The following is an 18,468-nucleotide window of genomic DNA, read 5'->3' on the forward strand; positions in this document are numbered from 1 at the left end:
GATTAGAAACCGATACCAGGCTTTAAATATCTAGTGATATAAGTCGGCGAGAACTAGACCAATATAGAATCCATGATCTCAAATAATCAGATTAATAACGGAATACCATGAACTTTATGTGCAATATGTGACGATATTTATTATTAACGAGAGCAAAGATTATTTATACTTCTCCGCAGTTAACATTCAACACACAACAAATGTTTTTATTTATTTATTTTGTTTTCCACTAAAAATTGAAGACTTGAACGGATTCTGAAGACTTTTGTACAGATTTTTATAGTATTTATAACTAATAATTATTCAAGGAAATCATGTGAAGAGAAAGCAATGATCACTAGTGATGACTGTTTCTCATTAATTCGTACATTCAACATCGCAATTTAATGATAAAGTTATCATATATCAGTCGTATTACGGAGATACCTCCAAACAATGAAATGAAATTTTATTTGAATTTTGAAACCTGAAAATTTCAGAGAAAGAAAAAGCCGAACTATTTTATTTATTAATTAACCAAAAGGAGGAAAATTATACAAAAAATATTTCGATGGCTTTTCCCAATTTGAACGTTACTTCCAAAGCACATCAGCAAATAAATAGTTATTGTGAACAATATATAGCTGTATTGTGTACCTATTGCTGTCCCAGACGATAATAATATTTGAATCAACTACTCAAATCTTGCCAATAGAGAACAAAGATGTATCAGTATTTCTCAAATATATTTAGTGTAGTTCATAGGTGCTATGGACGTTTAATAAAAATATGAAAATTTATTATGTGTTTATCATCTATGTCTGATAAAGGGCTCTATGCAGGTGGACCTTGTGAGAACTCATTATTTTTCGTTCAATTTATATTGAAATGATCACGCATATTCATACGAAAGTATCGTGGCTTTATTATCGAGAAGATTATCATCATAACAGTTTTAAATATTGTATCCTCTTCATGGGAATATGGTAATATTGGATTAAAAAAATAGAGCTTCAAACTTCATGGAATATCTTAAAAATTACTTTGATTTAAAATAAATGGTCATCAACTTCTCTCTTCGGGTCCGTGGAGCTAAAACAACGAAAAAATATCAATATTAGTAGCTTAAATCTGAATTCAGGATCATCATATGTGATTCAATAAATATTGGTTGGCTCTTACTGCTTCAGCAATGTCAATCCAGTCGAGGGCGGATACGATAGTATCGTTCTTGGAAGGCAATTTATCGAAATTCCAATATGTAAACTTCGAAAAACCACCAGTGGATACGAATTTCCTTTCTTTTTTAGGATTGGCGGGTTTTTTCTGCTCATGGAGAACCAGTCCCTTGTATCCTTCTGGAACTGTTATGACCTTTCCCTGGAGAGGGTACCCTCTGAATGATGCATCGTAATCTAGGAGGACGAGGGAAATCAAATTGCAATATTCATAAAGGATTGGGTTGCCACAAAATCATTTGCCTGGAATACTAACAAATTTTTCAACATTCTGAGTGTATTAACATTCGCAAATCAATACCCTGGCCAAAAAAAAAAATTTTCTAAATTATCCACAAGTTTATTAACCAAACTCTAAGGAAAACATCGAGCTATAACTTTTTTTCAATTTAGAACCAACTAGTTAGAAGAAACAATCAACGAATGTTTTCTGGAATCATTCTAACCTACAAAAAACTTACGTTTATCATCACTTTTCCTAATATATGGTGTGAAGTACGTCGAAACATTGGCAGGTGTGTCCCCATAGATTTTGCAAGGCATAGAATGCAACACAGTGTCCATCTCTGTCTCAAGATGTTCTTTTTTGATCTCAAGATGAATCGACATATTTCAATTCGAATAATAACAAACTGTCTGGATAGTGGTCAGTCGTGTCAGCTTTTCACAACAACTCTAACCTTACTCAACACCCGCGAATGCTCCGAAGTTTAAAGATCGGCAATCTTCGTACATCGATAATCGCCATCTTATTGGTCGATACCTCGAAGTGCTTTCGCGCCTGCTTTTGAAAGGAGAGTATAGGGTAAAATGAAAGCAAAATAGATACAGATTCGAAAGGGGTTGACTTGATAGCTTATTACGCCCTAGTTTTTGACAACCTCCAATAATGAAGAAGTTCAATCAAAAAACCTCGCGTGGAACAGACGAGTCTTTGGAATTTCGTTTGAAAATTTTTGGCAAAATAATCGACAGTTTATTCTGAAGACAAATTCTTTCAGAGACAATTCATTTTCAGATCTTCAGACAACGATTATTCTTAATATTTTGGAGAGATTAGATAACAAAATTTAGCAACACAATTAATTCAATTGAACGAATTCCAACCAAGGAAGAGTGACGTTTTTTTTTTTCAAAAATAAAAACACAAAAAGCGAAGGGAGTATCATCCCATCTCATTCTCAATCTCGTTGCGTCTGCGCTTGTCCTTCAAATAGGGGCGGAGTCCCCATCCAGACCGTTAATATCGCCAATAGGCGACTAGCCAGATTCTTTTTTGGTTGCACTCCAAAATATCCTCGGTTTTGATACCGCGACGACGAAAACGTCGACCCAACAGCGTCACCAGACTCCAAATGATCCAAAGAGATAAAAAAACATTGCCAGAGTCGTGTTAAATCTATTTGGTAAGCGCACGAAAAGACGATCATTCCTCCAACTCAGTGAGTAGAAAAAGAATAATTTTCGTTGGAGGGGTTGTACTGTCGGTTCCTCTGGACCACAGTACAGCATCCATGTCAGTTGTAACCGGGTGGGTGAGCTTATCCGGTCGTTGTATGGGTGTGCGCATCGATCGAATATGCGTTTTCGTCATGAGCTATCTATCCCATTGGCTGTGAGAATTCTAGTATAACGTTTGGTACATACGTGAAAACGAGAAATGTAATATGCCAATGCGCAACTTCGTGAATCTCAACGAAAACGAGATGAAAGGGAGAAAATTAATTACATTTCCCTTAAACATGTCCAAGTGAGTCAACACCATATGATAGATCATCATTATTCTGAGACACTCGAAGCTGATTCAACCCGCTACATTATTCACACTACATTGTTATGTTGGACCAGTGAATTAATAAAAATATTTTCATCGCTAAATTCGTAACTTGTGGAGTGCTGTGATTCCGGCCAAATCGACCCCTGAACAGGTAAGCTCTCGATAAATATTTCAGAGCCTCAGGTAAATTTAAAAAATCCTCACAGTCAAAACAAATGTCTACATTCAAATACGATTTTCGGAATTCAAGACGAACTGGTATTTGCAAATCTTAGAGCTCACGTGTCATTCATTTTTGCTGTGTTCAGCGAGAGAAAAAAATATATTTATTTGATATAAAGACAACGTACAGTCTCATATAAATAAATAATTTACTCTCTCAAATGTTTTGACGCAGGGAAAATCAGCTCAGAACTTCTGAAAAATTTGTACACGTGAATATTCATTTTTTGGGCGCAGTTAATTTACTTTCTGATTGTTGTCAATTAATTTTTCGTGACCGAAAAGAGTTATCCATGAACGTCTACCTGGTTCCCCTGAATTGTCCTGATTTGACAAAAAATTATGTGATAATGGACTCGACTGAAATTATCCAAGAATACTCCAGTGATTAATTGACAATAATTTCCTCTGAGCAATCGTTAAGTTGACAATTTGTCGATAACCTGTCACAGTGACGGGATATTTCAAATGGCTGAGTGAAACTTACTTGGATGTAAAACAATATTCATCCCCCGGTTCTTTGTGCCCAGTTGTTCCATCGGAATTTACCAAGGCCTTGTTTTTTTAATACAAATTTAAAGGTCAGAGGTTGGGCAAACATTTATGAGCATGTTTCAGGTACAGAATACTAATGATGATTAAATTGCAGTGCATATTCTCATTGTTTTTGTTGGTACGCTCCGTGGATGCGTTGAGTTTAGTGCTCTCGGAGAGCACGCGTGCTTCGCAATGCTGTTATAATCAATGCTCCATACAGCTCAAAGTTATTGGCATGAATGTAATAAGCACGACTTCCTGTTGTGTTACATGACATGGTGAGGCTTTTCCATTTGTTGTTTTCTCCACGCTCCAGGATTTTTTTGGTAAAACAAATTGCGGCGTACGGTGGGAAATATTCAATAAAAATTCTTGATCACTGAATGTCAAATTCATTGGTCTATCATCGATTAATTTTGTTTAAAGTGTCCGATACAATATGCTCCCATGAGATGGAAAAATCTGAAAGTATATGGCGCATAATAAAGCCGAATTTAGTCCGTTTGGAAGAACAAACTTGGTGGGAACAATAATTTTTTGATATTACGAAAAAAATTGGTTTCAGAGGGGCTTATGGGACACTTGAGAATATTCTCAATATCTTGATGATTGATTGGACGTTATCTATGGCGTAGGTTCTGCAGAAATACCGACCTGCCACATCCTGCAGTCATGAGTTTAATGATGGTAGCTATTGGGAGATGAACCAACGGAAATTACGGGATATCGGAGAAATAGTTAATGGATTTCCGCCGTGCAGATTTCTCCGGGATCAGTTTTATAGAGTTACTTTCCAAGGCCCGGAGTTTATCGAATTTTTTAAAGGTTGAGGGAACAGCTGAGGTAGGTTTAGGGATTTTTGTTGGCATTCGAAGTGGAAAGAATGAGGATAGGGCCGTTGTTGAAGATAATTTTCAGGAGTTCATTTAATTAACATCCCAGGAATCCTTAAGGGCACTGATGAGGATATTTCCGCAAGTAATATCACGAGAGCTTCGTAATTATCGAGTAATTTCCGACATCTCGTCAAATCTCGTGCCTTGAACTTGGAATTTTTTAATCTGCAAAATTCCACTCTATTTCTGGACAGAGTTTTGATGAAATTTAAATATTTTTTACGGAATGAACTCACTGGTTCCTTCATTCATCAATTCACTGAACTTTCTACGAATGGGACTTCATAATGATATTAGAGTGAAATTGGATTGGAATAATTGGCGAAGAATGGAACGAGAAAATCCAATAATTGACCTATTCTGGATTGGGAAGAATGAATGCTAAAAGAATTATCGTCAACCTCAACATAAAATATGAAAAGACTCAGCTGATTGACATCGCAAATGCTCGGCACCGAGGATTACACCGGATATGACGATTATTACTCATTCTCTGGTAACAATTCATGCACTGACACTAGCGAATCCCCGTGGAACTCAAAACGGAAACGTAATAACAAAACTCAACGACAGGAGGATGCGAGGGGCTTTAATATTTAGATAATTGGAATTTCTAACTCGTCGTATATAAACCATATGAGACGAAGGAATGTAAAAGGAGCCGGAGACGCCTCATTTTGTTAGCATTCCTCCCCACCTGCATCACTCAAGTTTATGACTGCGGCATAAATTGATGGAGTACGTGGATTGCATTCGTTCAATATTAGGTAGACGTTTTTGTCGATAAAACTCGTGATGCAATTAAAATTCTAGGGGAAAAGATATCGTGGTGGTCAGACTCGAGAGATTGGATTTCTGACGTATACTGCGTGATATTTGTCTTTTTTTTCTCCGGAAATGGAGTTTATATTGATTCTGAAGATATATGACAGCCCTCTGACTCTGTGAACACTCGGTAACGTGATTATAATCATTGGGAACTGCGACTCCACTACCTCGGAGTCGTTTATCAATTTGGTTTTTCCATTGATGGATGGATTATTCGTCTGGTATATTCCTATTTCCGTTCCGCTCTGTATTGAGTTGAAAAATCAGGGGAGATTGGAAACTAATCTCATACAGTTCGTTGACAAAAACTGTAGGGGAATAAATGCTTTGGAAGGTGTTTCAATGTGCAGATTCTGTAGGGAAAGAAAAGGTCAATAGAATTTCGTTGGAAATGTCAATGAATTAAATCAATATTAACTCAGAATTATTTGATGATATGAATATTATTAATCCCGATGTCTCAAGGGATAAATTGATCCAGGTAATGCACTATCTTCTCGGCTTCCCGGTTCACATTTCCCCTTTAAATAGGCAAATTACTCTTGTTTGCGTTATCTCAACTCCGCACGAAGGGTATTTTATCGCGTAGATGATATTCCTCTGAAAAGAGGTAAAACACGTCATGAAGATAAATTTTTAGTTGCTGAAGATCTTTGGTCACCAGGGACTCGTGATCTTCCGGTGATTCTAAACCATTTTGAAAGAAATTCATGGAATAAATCTATCAAGGGCTCAATTAATTCCCTTATTTTTTCGCGTGCAATAACGAAGCCACTAATAATGATATTTTTGCTCAGGAAAAGTACGAGACCCAATTAATTCCTCATTCACCCTGGCAGTTAATTCATCAACGTTGGAATAATCATTCAGCTGAGAAATAGCGAATGAACTTAAACTGAGCCTCGATATGTCTCGTTGCCCTCAATCACTTGTTCGAAAAGCGATGGACTTACTCAAGTTATAAACGGAATTCAAAATGGCCTTCGACGAATTTTTGGTAATTGTCTTCTGCGGTACAATAGAGGCTATTGGGTGTCGAAGGGAACACGGTGTGTCATCCAGTGGACAAAGATTTCTCCTCAAATTATTGCTAATACTTTGCTGCGTCATTGGTGCTCACTGTGCACCGCTCAGGGGCATAAAGGAATTGCAAACTGCTTTGCATGAGGATCGTGTACCACCACCATTTCTTGGACACTGTGATTTTGAAAGACCTTGTCGGTCATGGACGCATAGGCAACATTTTCAAAAAATAACACCTGGAGCTCGGAGAGATGGAGTTCCCAAGACAGACGCCAATGATAATCCGAAAGGTAATTGTACATTCGACCATATGACCCACACATGATGCCCAAATGACCTTTATCTAGCTGTAATACGAGGAATATTCCATAATAAATGTAGGAAAAACTTAGCCTGATTTTTTTTTAAGAAACACAACTGTCGATTTGCTTATTTTCTTTTGCTTGTCAAGGTTCGCTCCACAAATGGAGACTTTATCGCACTGTCTATTAAAATAATGCGTAAAGCCCGGTAGTGAATCAGACGATTGAGGAAACGGGCCATTAACGCAAAAGCTGCATGAACAAATGCCTCTTCATTAAAAATTACTTATTCTGGTTTTACGATTGTTTTTCATTTTTATTTTCAGGACATTTCTTATGGTTGAGAGGACTCGGTGAAGGACAAATATGGTCCGTTACAATTCCACCCACCGGGGCGCAATGTTTCCTAGAATTCGCCACCTATCAAATACAAATGCATGATGGCGTAATCAGACTCATTATTGAGACGAATAATGATACTAGCTCTGTTGCCGCGGAGCGTTTCGGAAATGATGATGCGAAGTACGTAATTCACTCACGATTCTATTTCTGGTCCACATGGATGAAACACATGTCTAATATGTTTTCTAAGATTGCTGTTAGATTGAACAATATTTTTAATGAATAAAAAAAGAGAATTTTATCTACGTCGAGCGCATGTTCCTCTCCTAAAAAAATCGCCAGAAAACGATTCCCTGTTGCAAATTACGGGAATGCTTTCGTAATTTTTCTTGAATACTTCTAACCGCACGTCATTATTTCGCACCACTGCTCCTGACTCATTTTCACTTGACAGAAGATGCTTTTAAATTCACATAATTACGAAGTTTCTTTTGCGGATTATCTCCCAGGACTTTTGGAGAACCTTTGACCTTTACGTAGTGTAAAAATTTGTTTCCCCACTTGCATTTCGACACGGGCCAGGGAAATTTCATTTACATATTTTTGAACAGTATATTTCGCAACACTTTGACGAGTGTCAGGATTGGAAAACGAGGTGTAAACGCGTCAGAAAATTTCTACCCCACATATTTCGTACGGAATTTCGAATTACGCACTGTGAAATAAGATAAGTGAGAATTGACAGCTATTGAGAGAAAGCTCATGCTACATTTTTGTACTCCAGATGGAATATAACGAGACTCAAGCTCGGAGTCATCAGTCAGCCATATCGGGTCGGCCTGGAGATTGGTGCACCAGCGAATGGGAGTATCTCTATTGACAATATTCGGTTGGACGACTGTTTTCCAGAGTCAAAGCCATTGAATACACGTAACAACTGCACGCCTGATATGTTCCGGTGTAATAATGGCTCGTGTCTGAATAAAACGAGGGTTTGTGACTTGACTCCGGATTGCTCCGAGGGCGAGGATGAAATACTAGAATGCGGTAAGTCAAACGGAAGAGGATCCACAGATCTTCTACATTATTGACGAATATACCAGACAACCGAGATATCCAGAATTTCAGCTGACATACATATTGAAGAATTCTTATGAATCGCATGTAAAAAAATCATTGACTGAAAATGGCCTGTCATTGTCAAAGTTTACCACTAGAAAACAGCAATAATTCTCTCATGTCGCCAATCAATTACTTTCAATATTTCAGATAAGATCCCAGAAACAGCGAAATGCAATTTTGAAAACGGATGGTGCGGTTGGACAAACGCACCAGACAGCCCACTCAAGTGGAGCCTTCATCGGGGATCTACACCCTCCGAACGAACAGGTCCAAGTTACGATCACACTTATCGTAATGACACTGGTGAGTTTTCAATTTTTTTTCCCATTGAACTCTAGGAGTTTGTTAAAAAGTGTGGAACTGGTGAGAATATCATGGGGGAAGTTGCACAAGGATAATCTCAGGACCGCACAGTATAGCGCTATTATATCCGTCTGATCTATTTCATTTTATATCACTCCGCGCAGCCGCTGAGGTTGAGGTTTTTAGGGGGATTGATCTCGAAACTTATCTAGCACAAGATTTCGCTGATTTATTTTATCATTTGTTCCTTATTTATCTGTTCCTGGAGATTGCTGTGATTACTATAACTAGAGATGATCTTTTCAATATTTCATTTATGTTAATGAGAATTTTTAATTGAAATCGAACGGGGCTCGTTAAAAAGAAATGATAAAATTTTTGATAATGCAATTGTCATTTCCGAAATTAACTGTCTACGTCGTCCCCTGGGGATTAATTGAGGTCAATCCCATTTGCAAAAGAAAAAAGTCATCACTAACAATGGTATAGAGCATTTTATCTCTACATGCATTAATTTTCTACCTAGCGGCGCAATAATTTCTCCAACTTTTCCAAACCTACCCTTTGTCCTTCGCCCTTTGCATTCGACATGCGCTGATATTTCTACATTAATAAATATCTCGACAGACACTGCATTAACGACTATTCTCCGGACGGCATTGTCGATTAAAACTATCCCAATTAAACTTTATCTCCCATTGCATTGCAACCCATCGAGAATTAACATTACAGACCCTGGACTAACTTTACCTCAATTTCCTTGAGTTCTGTAGCATTAAAAAAGTTCATTTATTCCTCGGACTGTGCAATTCATCGCTGTCTCCTTCTTAACAAACTTTTAATATCCTCGGAAGCTGTTGCATTTACCGGGGAAGATCATTTTTACATATGCAGAGTTACCAGACGAAGCTTTTTTCAAACGATGTGATTGATATCTGATAGAGACTTACCTTACTATATTTTTTATATTTATCCCAGGAACTTATGCATTTGTGAACTCTTCGAGGGGCAATGGACTTGGGGACCGTGCAACGTTGAACAGTCCCATATTCAATCCCACACCCCCATACAGCAGCGATCCCAAGAGTCCGTATTATCAGTCCTGTCAGGTGCGATTTTTCTTCCATCAGTATGGTGCCTTCAGTGGCTCACTAGGATTATACCTCGTTCAGATGAAACCGCATCAGAATCAGTCCCACAGATTATGGTGGAGTTATGGAGATCGCAGTGACATTTGGTATAATCATGCGCTCGCACTACCTGAAATAAGATACAAGTACGTATTCTTTAATTGTTATTCAACACGACGATTCAATTTTCAAGTGGTAGAATAACTCGGTTCCATTAAATTGCGCATCAAATAAATAAACTCTCGAGGCAGGTTCTGAAAAAAATAGTATGTCCACCTGGAGAAATATTTAATATCTGTAAAGTTGATATATTGAGCAGTGAATTCCGATAATGACCGGAGGAATTTAAAAATCGCCAGGTATTTTCTGCAATTCGAAGCGAGCAAGAGCTTCGCAGCGACGGCGGATATAGCCGTTGATGACTTTTCATTGAGCCCCGAGTGCTTCGGTATTGGTAAGCAAAGAATAAAAACGTCATAATACCATTGGCAGTAAATAAATAAGTCAATAACCATTATTTTTCCTCTCTGACTTACTCAGGCGTACCACGGAATGTAGTGGGCGATTTCAATTACTACAGTCCAGTTATAGAGTCCGAGCATCAAATTAAACAACATTTCGATTTTATGAATGAAACAGGTGAATTAGCGTCTGTAACGAGTGGAGTTCTCTGGTCTATTTTTGAATAAGATTCCCGTATGTGTGTAATTTAACTTAATGTATTTTCAGTGATCAGAGTAACGACTTGTGGCGCAGTTGGGAGATACGGGCCAACGTTGAATCAATGCGCGATGGAGTACAATGGATCTGAATTAGATTCTCAAGTATTTCATACAGCCTCGTCGACAAATACGAGTCTTGAGGAAATTTCAAATTTTCACACAATAGGTTTGTGCCGTCATCATAAATCTAAATCTTAAATATTAATTTTCCAATGATGATCCAATAAAATCTTGCAACAAACCATTTCACCCTAAATGACCGGCACCATTCTCCCCCCCAGGACTGCAGAAGTGGATAGTCCCTCGTGGTGGTTACTACACCCTAATTGCCACCGGTGCCCGAGGTGGCCGTGGCTCCGGTGGAATGGGAAGCACCCTGGGAGCCCTGGCTCGCGGAGTAATAGAGCTGGAGAAAGGTCAAACTCTGTATTTCCTCGTGGGCCAACCTGGTGCTGACGCGTGTACGAAAAGTCTCGGAAGGCAAAACCCCTGCACATCAATCACTGATGGAAACGAATCCCCTTCGGCGGGGATGAGCTCCTTTATCCGCGAAGTTAAGAAAATAAAATTAACCCACGGCGGTGGTGGTGGCGGTGGAGGAACCTTCATCTTCACACTCAAACCCTCTGGCGAACTGGAGCCCATTCTCATAGCAGCTGGTGGTGGGGGCCTGGGATTTGGAAAGTTCACAGATGATGGTATCCAACATGGCCATCCCCCTTCCACCCAAATGAACCAGATCTATGGTTTCGCCTTGACGGAAAAAGCTGGTGGAGCTGGTGGGGGCTGGAATACTTCATCCACAACTGACATACGATCCCAGGCAGTTGGTAAACCACTGACGAAGGGTGGACTGGGGGGCAAAGGCTGCCACGAACGTAACAATTCCCTTGGGTTCGGGGACGGTGGCTTTGGTGGGGGTGGAGGTGGTTGCAGAACTGGTGGAGGAGGGGGTGGATACATCGGTGGAACAACTGGAGTTAAAAGCTCTGCAAATGGCGAAGGGGGGTACAGCTATGGATATTCTGAGCTGCTGCATGTGTACTTCAAGGGGGGCTTGAACCCCGGACCAGGAGAGGTCTTCATTATTCCGGCCATCAGTGGTTGTGGCTGTGATTTTCGTTGTGTGGCTGTTGATCGACATTTGAGTGAGACCAGATGCCTCTGTCCCCCTGGATGGCAGCTGGGAAATGACTCCAGGTCTTGTCTGGCTGATGAAGTTGACAGTGCCCATCAAACTTTCATGATCATTTTAGTTGCTGTGTGCTTGACCATGTTCTTCGCCTTCTCTGGTCTATGTCTGATACTTTATAATCGCTACCAGAATCGGAAGGCGTTACAGGAACGCCGACAAAATATGTTCGGAAATGGCACTGAACTGGCTGCTCTCCAAACACTTACGACTGAAAACATGATGACTGAATTCAATCCGAATTACGAATTCGCTGGCAATTTGTACAGTATTAAAGATCTACCACAGATCCCGAGGGAGACCATCACGTGTGTCAAGCCCTTGGGTCAGGGGGCATTTGGGGAGGTATTCCAGGGGGTTTACAAGTTCCGGAGAAACGAGGAGGCACAGATTGCCGTGAAGACACTGCCGACAGTTACGACATCACAGGCTGCCGCTGATTTCATGATGGAGGCACTCATTATGAGCAAGTTTGATCATCCGAATATTGTCAAGTTTATTGGAATCTCTTTCGACAAAAATCCGAGGTATATTGTGCTGGAACTGTTGGCTGGAGGTGATTTGAAGAACTTCTTAAGGGAGGAGAGACCGAGGTCGGATAGAGCGACTAACTTGACGATGAGAGATCTTGTTGTTTGTGCTCATGATGTGGCGAGTGGGTGTAAATATATGGAGGACGCGAGGTTTATTCACCGAGATATTGCCGCAAGAAACTGCTTATTGACCTGTAAGGGGCCAGGAAGGGTTGTCAAGATTGCCGATTTTGGAATGGCGAGGGATATCTATCGCAGCGATTATTATAGAAAAGGAGGGAAAGCCATGCTACCGATCAAGTGGATGCCACCTGAGAGCTTTTTGGATGGTATATTCAGTACAAAGACCGATGTTTGGTGAGTGATTATCATTTTGTGGACATATATCTTCATCAATCATTCGCAGAATTATGTTATAACGAAGGAAAACAATACGAAAACCCATTTCAAGATTAACTTTTCGAAATTATGTGGGAGGAGATTAGAGAGCATATAGAAATTAATACACTCAAGTTTTCATACCTCTTTTTATCTCTGACTCGTCGGGCATCATCGAGCAGAGGAAAATGTTGCTACCATTACCCATCGGGCTGGAGAACAGCAATTTGTCATGTTAAGTGACAACCAAGTATTGGAGCGAGAGTTGGGGAAGAAGGGGATCCTGGAGATGAAATTCCAGGGGCGAAAGTGTCCATTATTATTCACGAACAATCTGAAAGTTCATCTGAAAATTAACCAGATAATCAGAGAACCACAAGCTTCCGTGGGCTGTCGGTGCATTTATACTGTGCAACGATCAATAGGTCAAATTCAGTTTCCATTTATGACGAGGGATTTGATACGAATTAAATATAATGAGCTGCTTATTAATGAAAATATTTAGATTCAAATATTTGATAATGGACACTTGAATGTCTTTATGTTAGTCAAGTGATAATGAAGGGAGTGATCGAATTTCAGGGCGTTCGGTGTGCTGCTGTGGGAGATCATGTCATTCGGTTATATGCCATACACGGGTTGTGCAAATAGGGAAGTAATGTCGATGGTAACGACGGGGGGAAGACTGGAGAAACCTGCAGGGTGTCCTGATCCACTTTACGGTATCATGGCGAGATGCTGGCATCCCCGGCCTGAGGATAGGCCAAGTTTCGCGACAATTGTGGAGCGATTGGGATATTGTCTTCAGGACCCAGACGTTATTAATCATCCTATGCCTAATTACGATATTCTGCCGGATTGTGATCGAGAGATCACTATCATGAGGCCAGATCCAGAGGCGGAGTGCATTAATGTGAACAATGATGTAAGTCGAAATTACAGCTTTCAGGGACATGGACTCTCCATTATCCCATTGTTTTCTAATAGCAGTACTATTTTCCGACGTAATTGAGAATCGAAGTGAAGGGAGATGCAGCTCTTTTGTTTTGAGAATGGGAGCTTCCCAGAAATTTCACCTCATGAATGCGAATACATTCAATGGAGATAATTGATGAGGGAACATTTTCTAGTCAATAGATTCAAGCATTTGTTACCCGATTTTTCAGTATTTCTGTTGAAAATAGATTGGGGAAGACAATTTTTAAATAACAGGGATTTCTATGATTGATCGAAATGGTCCATGGCCTTGGATAGCTGCAAAGGAATAGACTCACGAAACGATTTAATGTGAATAGAGTCAATTAACAAGAAATGAGCTCAGAACTCGAATTTTTTTTTAATCAACTCTCATCGTCAGTTAAAAAACATAATTAATATTCTATGTGCATGACAATCGAAGCGTCATCGCTTTTGGTTCGCCTCCTGAATAATACTAATGCCATATTCTCTCAGCAATTCAGACATTCATCCGATCAGCCAAAATAATGTCTACTAACAGGACTGATAGCTTGCGGATTCACAATGGTGTGTCAAAACAAAAAAAAAAACGAGAAAACTATACCAAGGCGTATTTGAATGTTGGCTAGGTATTCTAGGGTATCGACAATGGCCATGGAGTTTCACAAATTCTCAGGTTGTTCATGAATTTCTGCGCAGCTGGACAGATGTGGTTACATGCAGCCGCGTTCCAACTTTCGACCCGCTGCTTATCGGATAGGAGTTGTTCCTGGTATTGTCTACGCTTCACTGCGACATTGTGACGACTTCGAGGGTGAAACTATTCAGGAAACAACACTAGTGCATCCGAAGGAACTAGAAGTACAATCCGCAAATACAAAGAGTACAACTCTCGTCGATAAAGACTCACCTATGAATTTTATCCACTTAAATAATGAGGTGTGTTTTATTCGATTATTTCATTCATGAACTACCCTCGAATATATCCACATGATGAGAGCAATTGGCGCAAACATTTTTTCATAGCACATCGTATTTTCTCGAAGGATTTGTGATTTTTTATGTTTCAACTCATTTTATAAAATAACTACTTCCCCATATTTTTATGAGTATATCAAATGTCAACAGGAAAATATGAAACATAAATACGGAAGCAGCCTGAATGATAAAAAAGATGATTCGTCGAATAGTGCACAATGCAATAATATCCCTCACAAACACAACTCGGCCATCGGTGGCAGAGAAAATTCTCACAATGTTAACGGAGAGAGCAACATAATATCTGATACAAATTCAGATTCAATAGCAGTCGCTCCACCAACGACACGACCTGATACAGTCGCATCTTCTCCCAACACGAGAAACTCATCACCCAGTCACAGAGCGACGAGTCCTGATAACGTAAATGGACTTATAAAAAAGAGTGCACTTAAAGCAGCACTGAGCCTTGATCCAAGTGCACTCTATCGTGGGACAATCCCGTACGAGAAAATTGCATTTCCATCGCCAGCATCCGGCAATACTGCAACTGTGGAAATGAGACAGGTACGTCCTGGATTTCATGATGAATGAATAATGCACTGAAAAGAATGCTTTTGCCAGATATATTTAGAAATATCTTTTTATCATTTGTTCGTCCAATAATCATAAAATACATTCCCTGAATAATTCTCAGGATTCTCTTGGCCACGAATTACCACGAGAGGAAGAATGCTCCTGCTGAAACTCGATTCCTGGGGACTGACGTGACCGTTCCCATTTCTACAGGCCCAAAAAAACCCCAAAAAGGTCCTGCTCAATGCCATCAATAAGATTAAAATCTTATGATGAAAAGTGCAGCGTTACACGGTACTCGTCCGAAGAAACGCTCGTCTAATATTCACTGACGTGTTTCTATATTATTTTTTACATAATGAGGCTGTAATTTACAACCCTATAGATAAGTATTTCCTAATAGCCAAAGAAGGTTTTTTTGGAACTGTGAGGCTTTTAACATCACATCAACTGAGTACCTCGGATTAAATATCACGAAGAAGGTAATATTTTATGATCATATTACTGCTGAAGAGCCGAACGTAATTTGATGCACTAGGGGTCTGCCAATTTTGTTCAACCAAAAAATTTATTTAAGGTATATCCCTTAAAGAAACCCTCAGGATGTTTAGTTTTTTTTTTGTCAAATTAGATTTTTTCCAAAGACATACCTGAATTTTATGTTAAATTCCGCTCCTTTTTTTATCAATTCACAATAAAATTGATTGGTCAATCAAACACCTTTTGGCATTGATAATGCAATCAGTGTTAAGATAAAAAAAATCGTACTTCCCCAGAGAATAATTATTAAGGATCTATAGATACAAAACTAATGTGGAAAAACAGTATTTCATACGAAACTTGAAGCATAATAAGAAAGATAGATGTATATCTTCGTGTCTGATAAATATACATGTAGATTCAAGTGAATATAATGTATGAATAAACAAAAATAAGTAAAAAAAACCTTATGTACGCGAGTCGATGGAACATATAACGTAGAAATCTTCGGCGCAAACCCACTGTTATAAGAAATTTTAATTTTATAAAATTGTTATTTGTCGAGTGCGCCGTATTATTAATTTATCAGCGTTTTTAAAGTGGAATATCGGGGTATAAATAATAAATAATTAATGGGGTAATGATAAGTAATAAATTAGGCAACGATTGTTGATTTCGACCGGAAGCTTTAAGATAATACTCACATCCTGTTTCTTATTAAATAGAAACGGACGAAGTACAGTGGTTATTTAACAATGTAAGCACCTCATAGCTGGTTTATCATCGAGAATAAGGGAATCAGTGATAACATGTATTTTCGAATGGTGAGAAAGTTTGTGCAATATGCTCATATCGCTGTGCGAGTGACTTTGTCTTATTTAGGGAGGGACTCATCCATTTCAGCGACGATTCCAAAAAAATTCATTGTGCTAGAAGCCTCGTTGTATTGTCGTAGCTGTACTGTTCAATACTTCGATTCTGATTTTCTTTTTAATATTTCCTTCAAGATCTGTTACTAGACAAATTTGTCATTTCTGATAAGGGTACGCTTTGATGAACTCCTCCCCAGGTGCACTAGAGCTAATCAACACTCAGTGTATTGTTTTTTCATTGTCATTTGCATATAAATACATTACACAGTATTTATCCAATGCGACAATGTTCTCCAGGGGACTTTGTATTCTCTTAGCTGAAGAATCGTCAGTTGTGAACTGAGTGTAAATGTTGCCAAGGATTTTTATATTAATTTTTCACGCTTTTTAATTATCATTACTTCATTCTACTGAGAAATCAACATCTTTCACAACAAAAACAAATGTCTAAATTTCACATACATTCTGTAGACATTGTTCAAACCCTAAAAACGTTTGAATAAAATGATATTTTATGTGGATTTCAACTATGAGTCAAAATGTTTCCTCCACCATGCAGTTTAAAGTGATCAGAGCTATACGGGTCAGACAGAATAGTATGAGGGAACTCAAAAAACAATAGGGAATTTCCATGAAGTTTCATTATTTTTAGTTTCCCTTTCACACATTTTTCAGATTATATGAATAGCTAAAATTTCACATTCATCAATTATTTTTTAATTGTTCCTGAAACTATGGAATTTCTTTATCATTTCGGATGAGTTCCAGTCTATCAGTGATCCTCTAATTTTCTCATCTCGTCAACAAATCTCCATAAGATTTAAAGATTAATTGAAATTGTATTCCTTTGCTCCTTCATTAATTACTCAATCAATTACCGAAAATATGGTCGACAATTGGCAGATACGACCTTACAACTAATGACTTAAGCATAAACAATGATTGATGAAAAAATAAATTTTATACTTAATGGAAACGTACGTATTATTCCATAGGTGGTAGGTTCCATTATTAGCAGCTTAAAGGTGTAATATGCTCATAAACAAACTGCTTTGTTCACTTTTATTTCATCTAGAAAAGTGAAATTTATACCCCCTCCACCCCGCAACATCTACGACGGAACCAGTAAATTGTGAAAATAAAAAAAACATCTGAATGGAACAATTGTAATGAAACAAGCAAGGTAAATGTCTCCATGCGATTATTTGCTCAACAATTCATATGCACAAATAATTTTTCAATCTGTATAAATTAATGATGTGAAATACAGGTAGAACTGATACATGAAGATTTATTCATAATTTTGTATAGAATTATAAAATCAATACCATGTACAAAGTAATTCTGTGATGTTCCATATTCTCTGAACTGTCTCAGATGTATCAAGAACGCAAAATTGTCATTGGAGCAATGTGGAACTTGTAATCAAGAATCGAATTGTTTGGAAATGAGGTCACTAATGTATTTAAGAGATGAATATTATATTTATTTGTGAGGAGCATTCGTTGATTACCTTTTTCACTTCCGACCAGCCATTTTTCCAGCTTTTTGCGTATTAGCTTTGATCGCAACACTTCTGCTTTTCTTTGGCCACTTAGTTTTATTTTCATTATCACGTGTAATTTTGTGTATTTTCTATGGCGTCTCACTGCACTAAAACCTTGTTCATTAAATAATATTTTTATCGGGTAGCACCAGAGATGTTAAACTGGGGTAAATAAAGATTCCACAATTTGCCAAAAAAGTATTTTTCTTCAAAATATTAATTTATGAAAATTGTCAGACAATATCAACACGGAATAAACTGATCTAGAATAACTGGCAAAAGAATTATTCTCCATAAGAGAATTGTTTTTATTCATTTGAAAAATGGCAGTTAAAAAGTTACTACTGCTAGTGAGTTCCACCATTTTTTCCCCGGCGTAATCCTAGCGACAGAATTTGGAACTGCGCTGTTTTTCAATCTAGTAACTTTGTAAGCCAACACTGGCATGCGGACCTCTAGCTTATGTATAACATCTTTGATCAGTTCAGTATATCACATGACAGTATCACGGGTGTGGATAATAATTTTTTACTTC

The 18,468-nt window shown here is 38.4% G+C and overlaps 2 protein-coding genes and 1 long non-coding RNA gene across 5 annotated transcripts; 1 reads left to right on the plus strand and 2 right to left on the minus strand.

The window, feature by feature from the left end:
- Positions 1-392: 392 nt before the first annotated feature.
- LOC135172788 (ribonuclease H2 subunit C) lies at positions 393-1,908 on the minus strand. Its single transcript, XM_064139153.1, has 3 exons — positions 1,679-1,908; positions 1,162-1,394; positions 393-1,071 (listed from the first exon to the last, which is right to left on the minus strand). The coding sequence occupies exons 1-3, from the start codon at positions 1,824-1,826 to the stop codon at positions 1,045-1,047; spliced, it is 408 nt and encodes a 135-aa protein (XP_063995223.1). The 5' UTR covers positions 1,827-1,908; the 3' UTR covers positions 393-1,044.
- A 590-nt stretch (positions 1,909-2,498) lies between these two features.
- LOC135172736 (leukocyte tyrosine kinase receptor) lies at positions 2,499-17,885 on the plus strand. 3 transcript variants are annotated; one of them, XM_064139030.1, is made up of 14 exons: positions 2,500-3,145; positions 6,275-6,790; positions 7,129-7,324; positions 7,929-8,191; positions 8,414-8,569; positions 9,548-9,845; positions 10,059-10,153; positions 10,240-10,338; positions 10,429-10,587; positions 10,703-12,503; positions 13,107-13,449; positions 14,181-14,420; positions 14,610-15,026; positions 15,157-17,885. In XM_064139030.1, the coding sequence occupies exons 2-14, from the start codon at positions 6,454-6,456 to the stop codon at positions 15,202-15,204; spliced, it is 4,452 nt and encodes a 1,483-aa protein (XP_063995100.1). In that variant the 5' UTR covers positions 2,500-3,145; positions 6,275-6,453; the 3' UTR covers positions 15,205-17,885. The 3 variants fall into 3 exon arrangements, with proteins under 3 accessions (XP_063995102.1, XP_063995100.1, XP_063995101.1); XM_064139031.1 differs by lacking the exon at positions 10,240-10,338; XM_064139032.1 differs by lacking the exons at positions 14,610-15,026; positions 15,157-17,885 and having other exon boundaries at positions 2,499-3,145; positions 14,111-14,248.
- On the minus strand, positions 6,711-18,224 carry LOC135172795 (uncharacterized). Its single transcript, XR_010301170.1, has 3 exons — positions 17,901-18,224; positions 9,520-9,829; positions 6,711-6,843 (listed from the first exon to the last, which is right to left on the minus strand). It is a non-coding gene; the product is annotated as an uncharacterized LOC135172795 (long non-coding RNA).
- Between the last annotated feature and the right edge of the window lie 244 nt (positions 18,225-18,468).

This window comes from Diachasmimorpha longicaudata, chromosome 2, assembly GCF_034640455.1.
Source record: "Diachasmimorpha longicaudata isolate KC_UGA_2023 chromosome 2, iyDiaLong2, whole genome shotgun sequence".
Taxonomy (NCBI): Eukaryota; Metazoa; Arthropoda; class Insecta; order Hymenoptera; family Braconidae; genus Diachasmimorpha; species Diachasmimorpha longicaudata.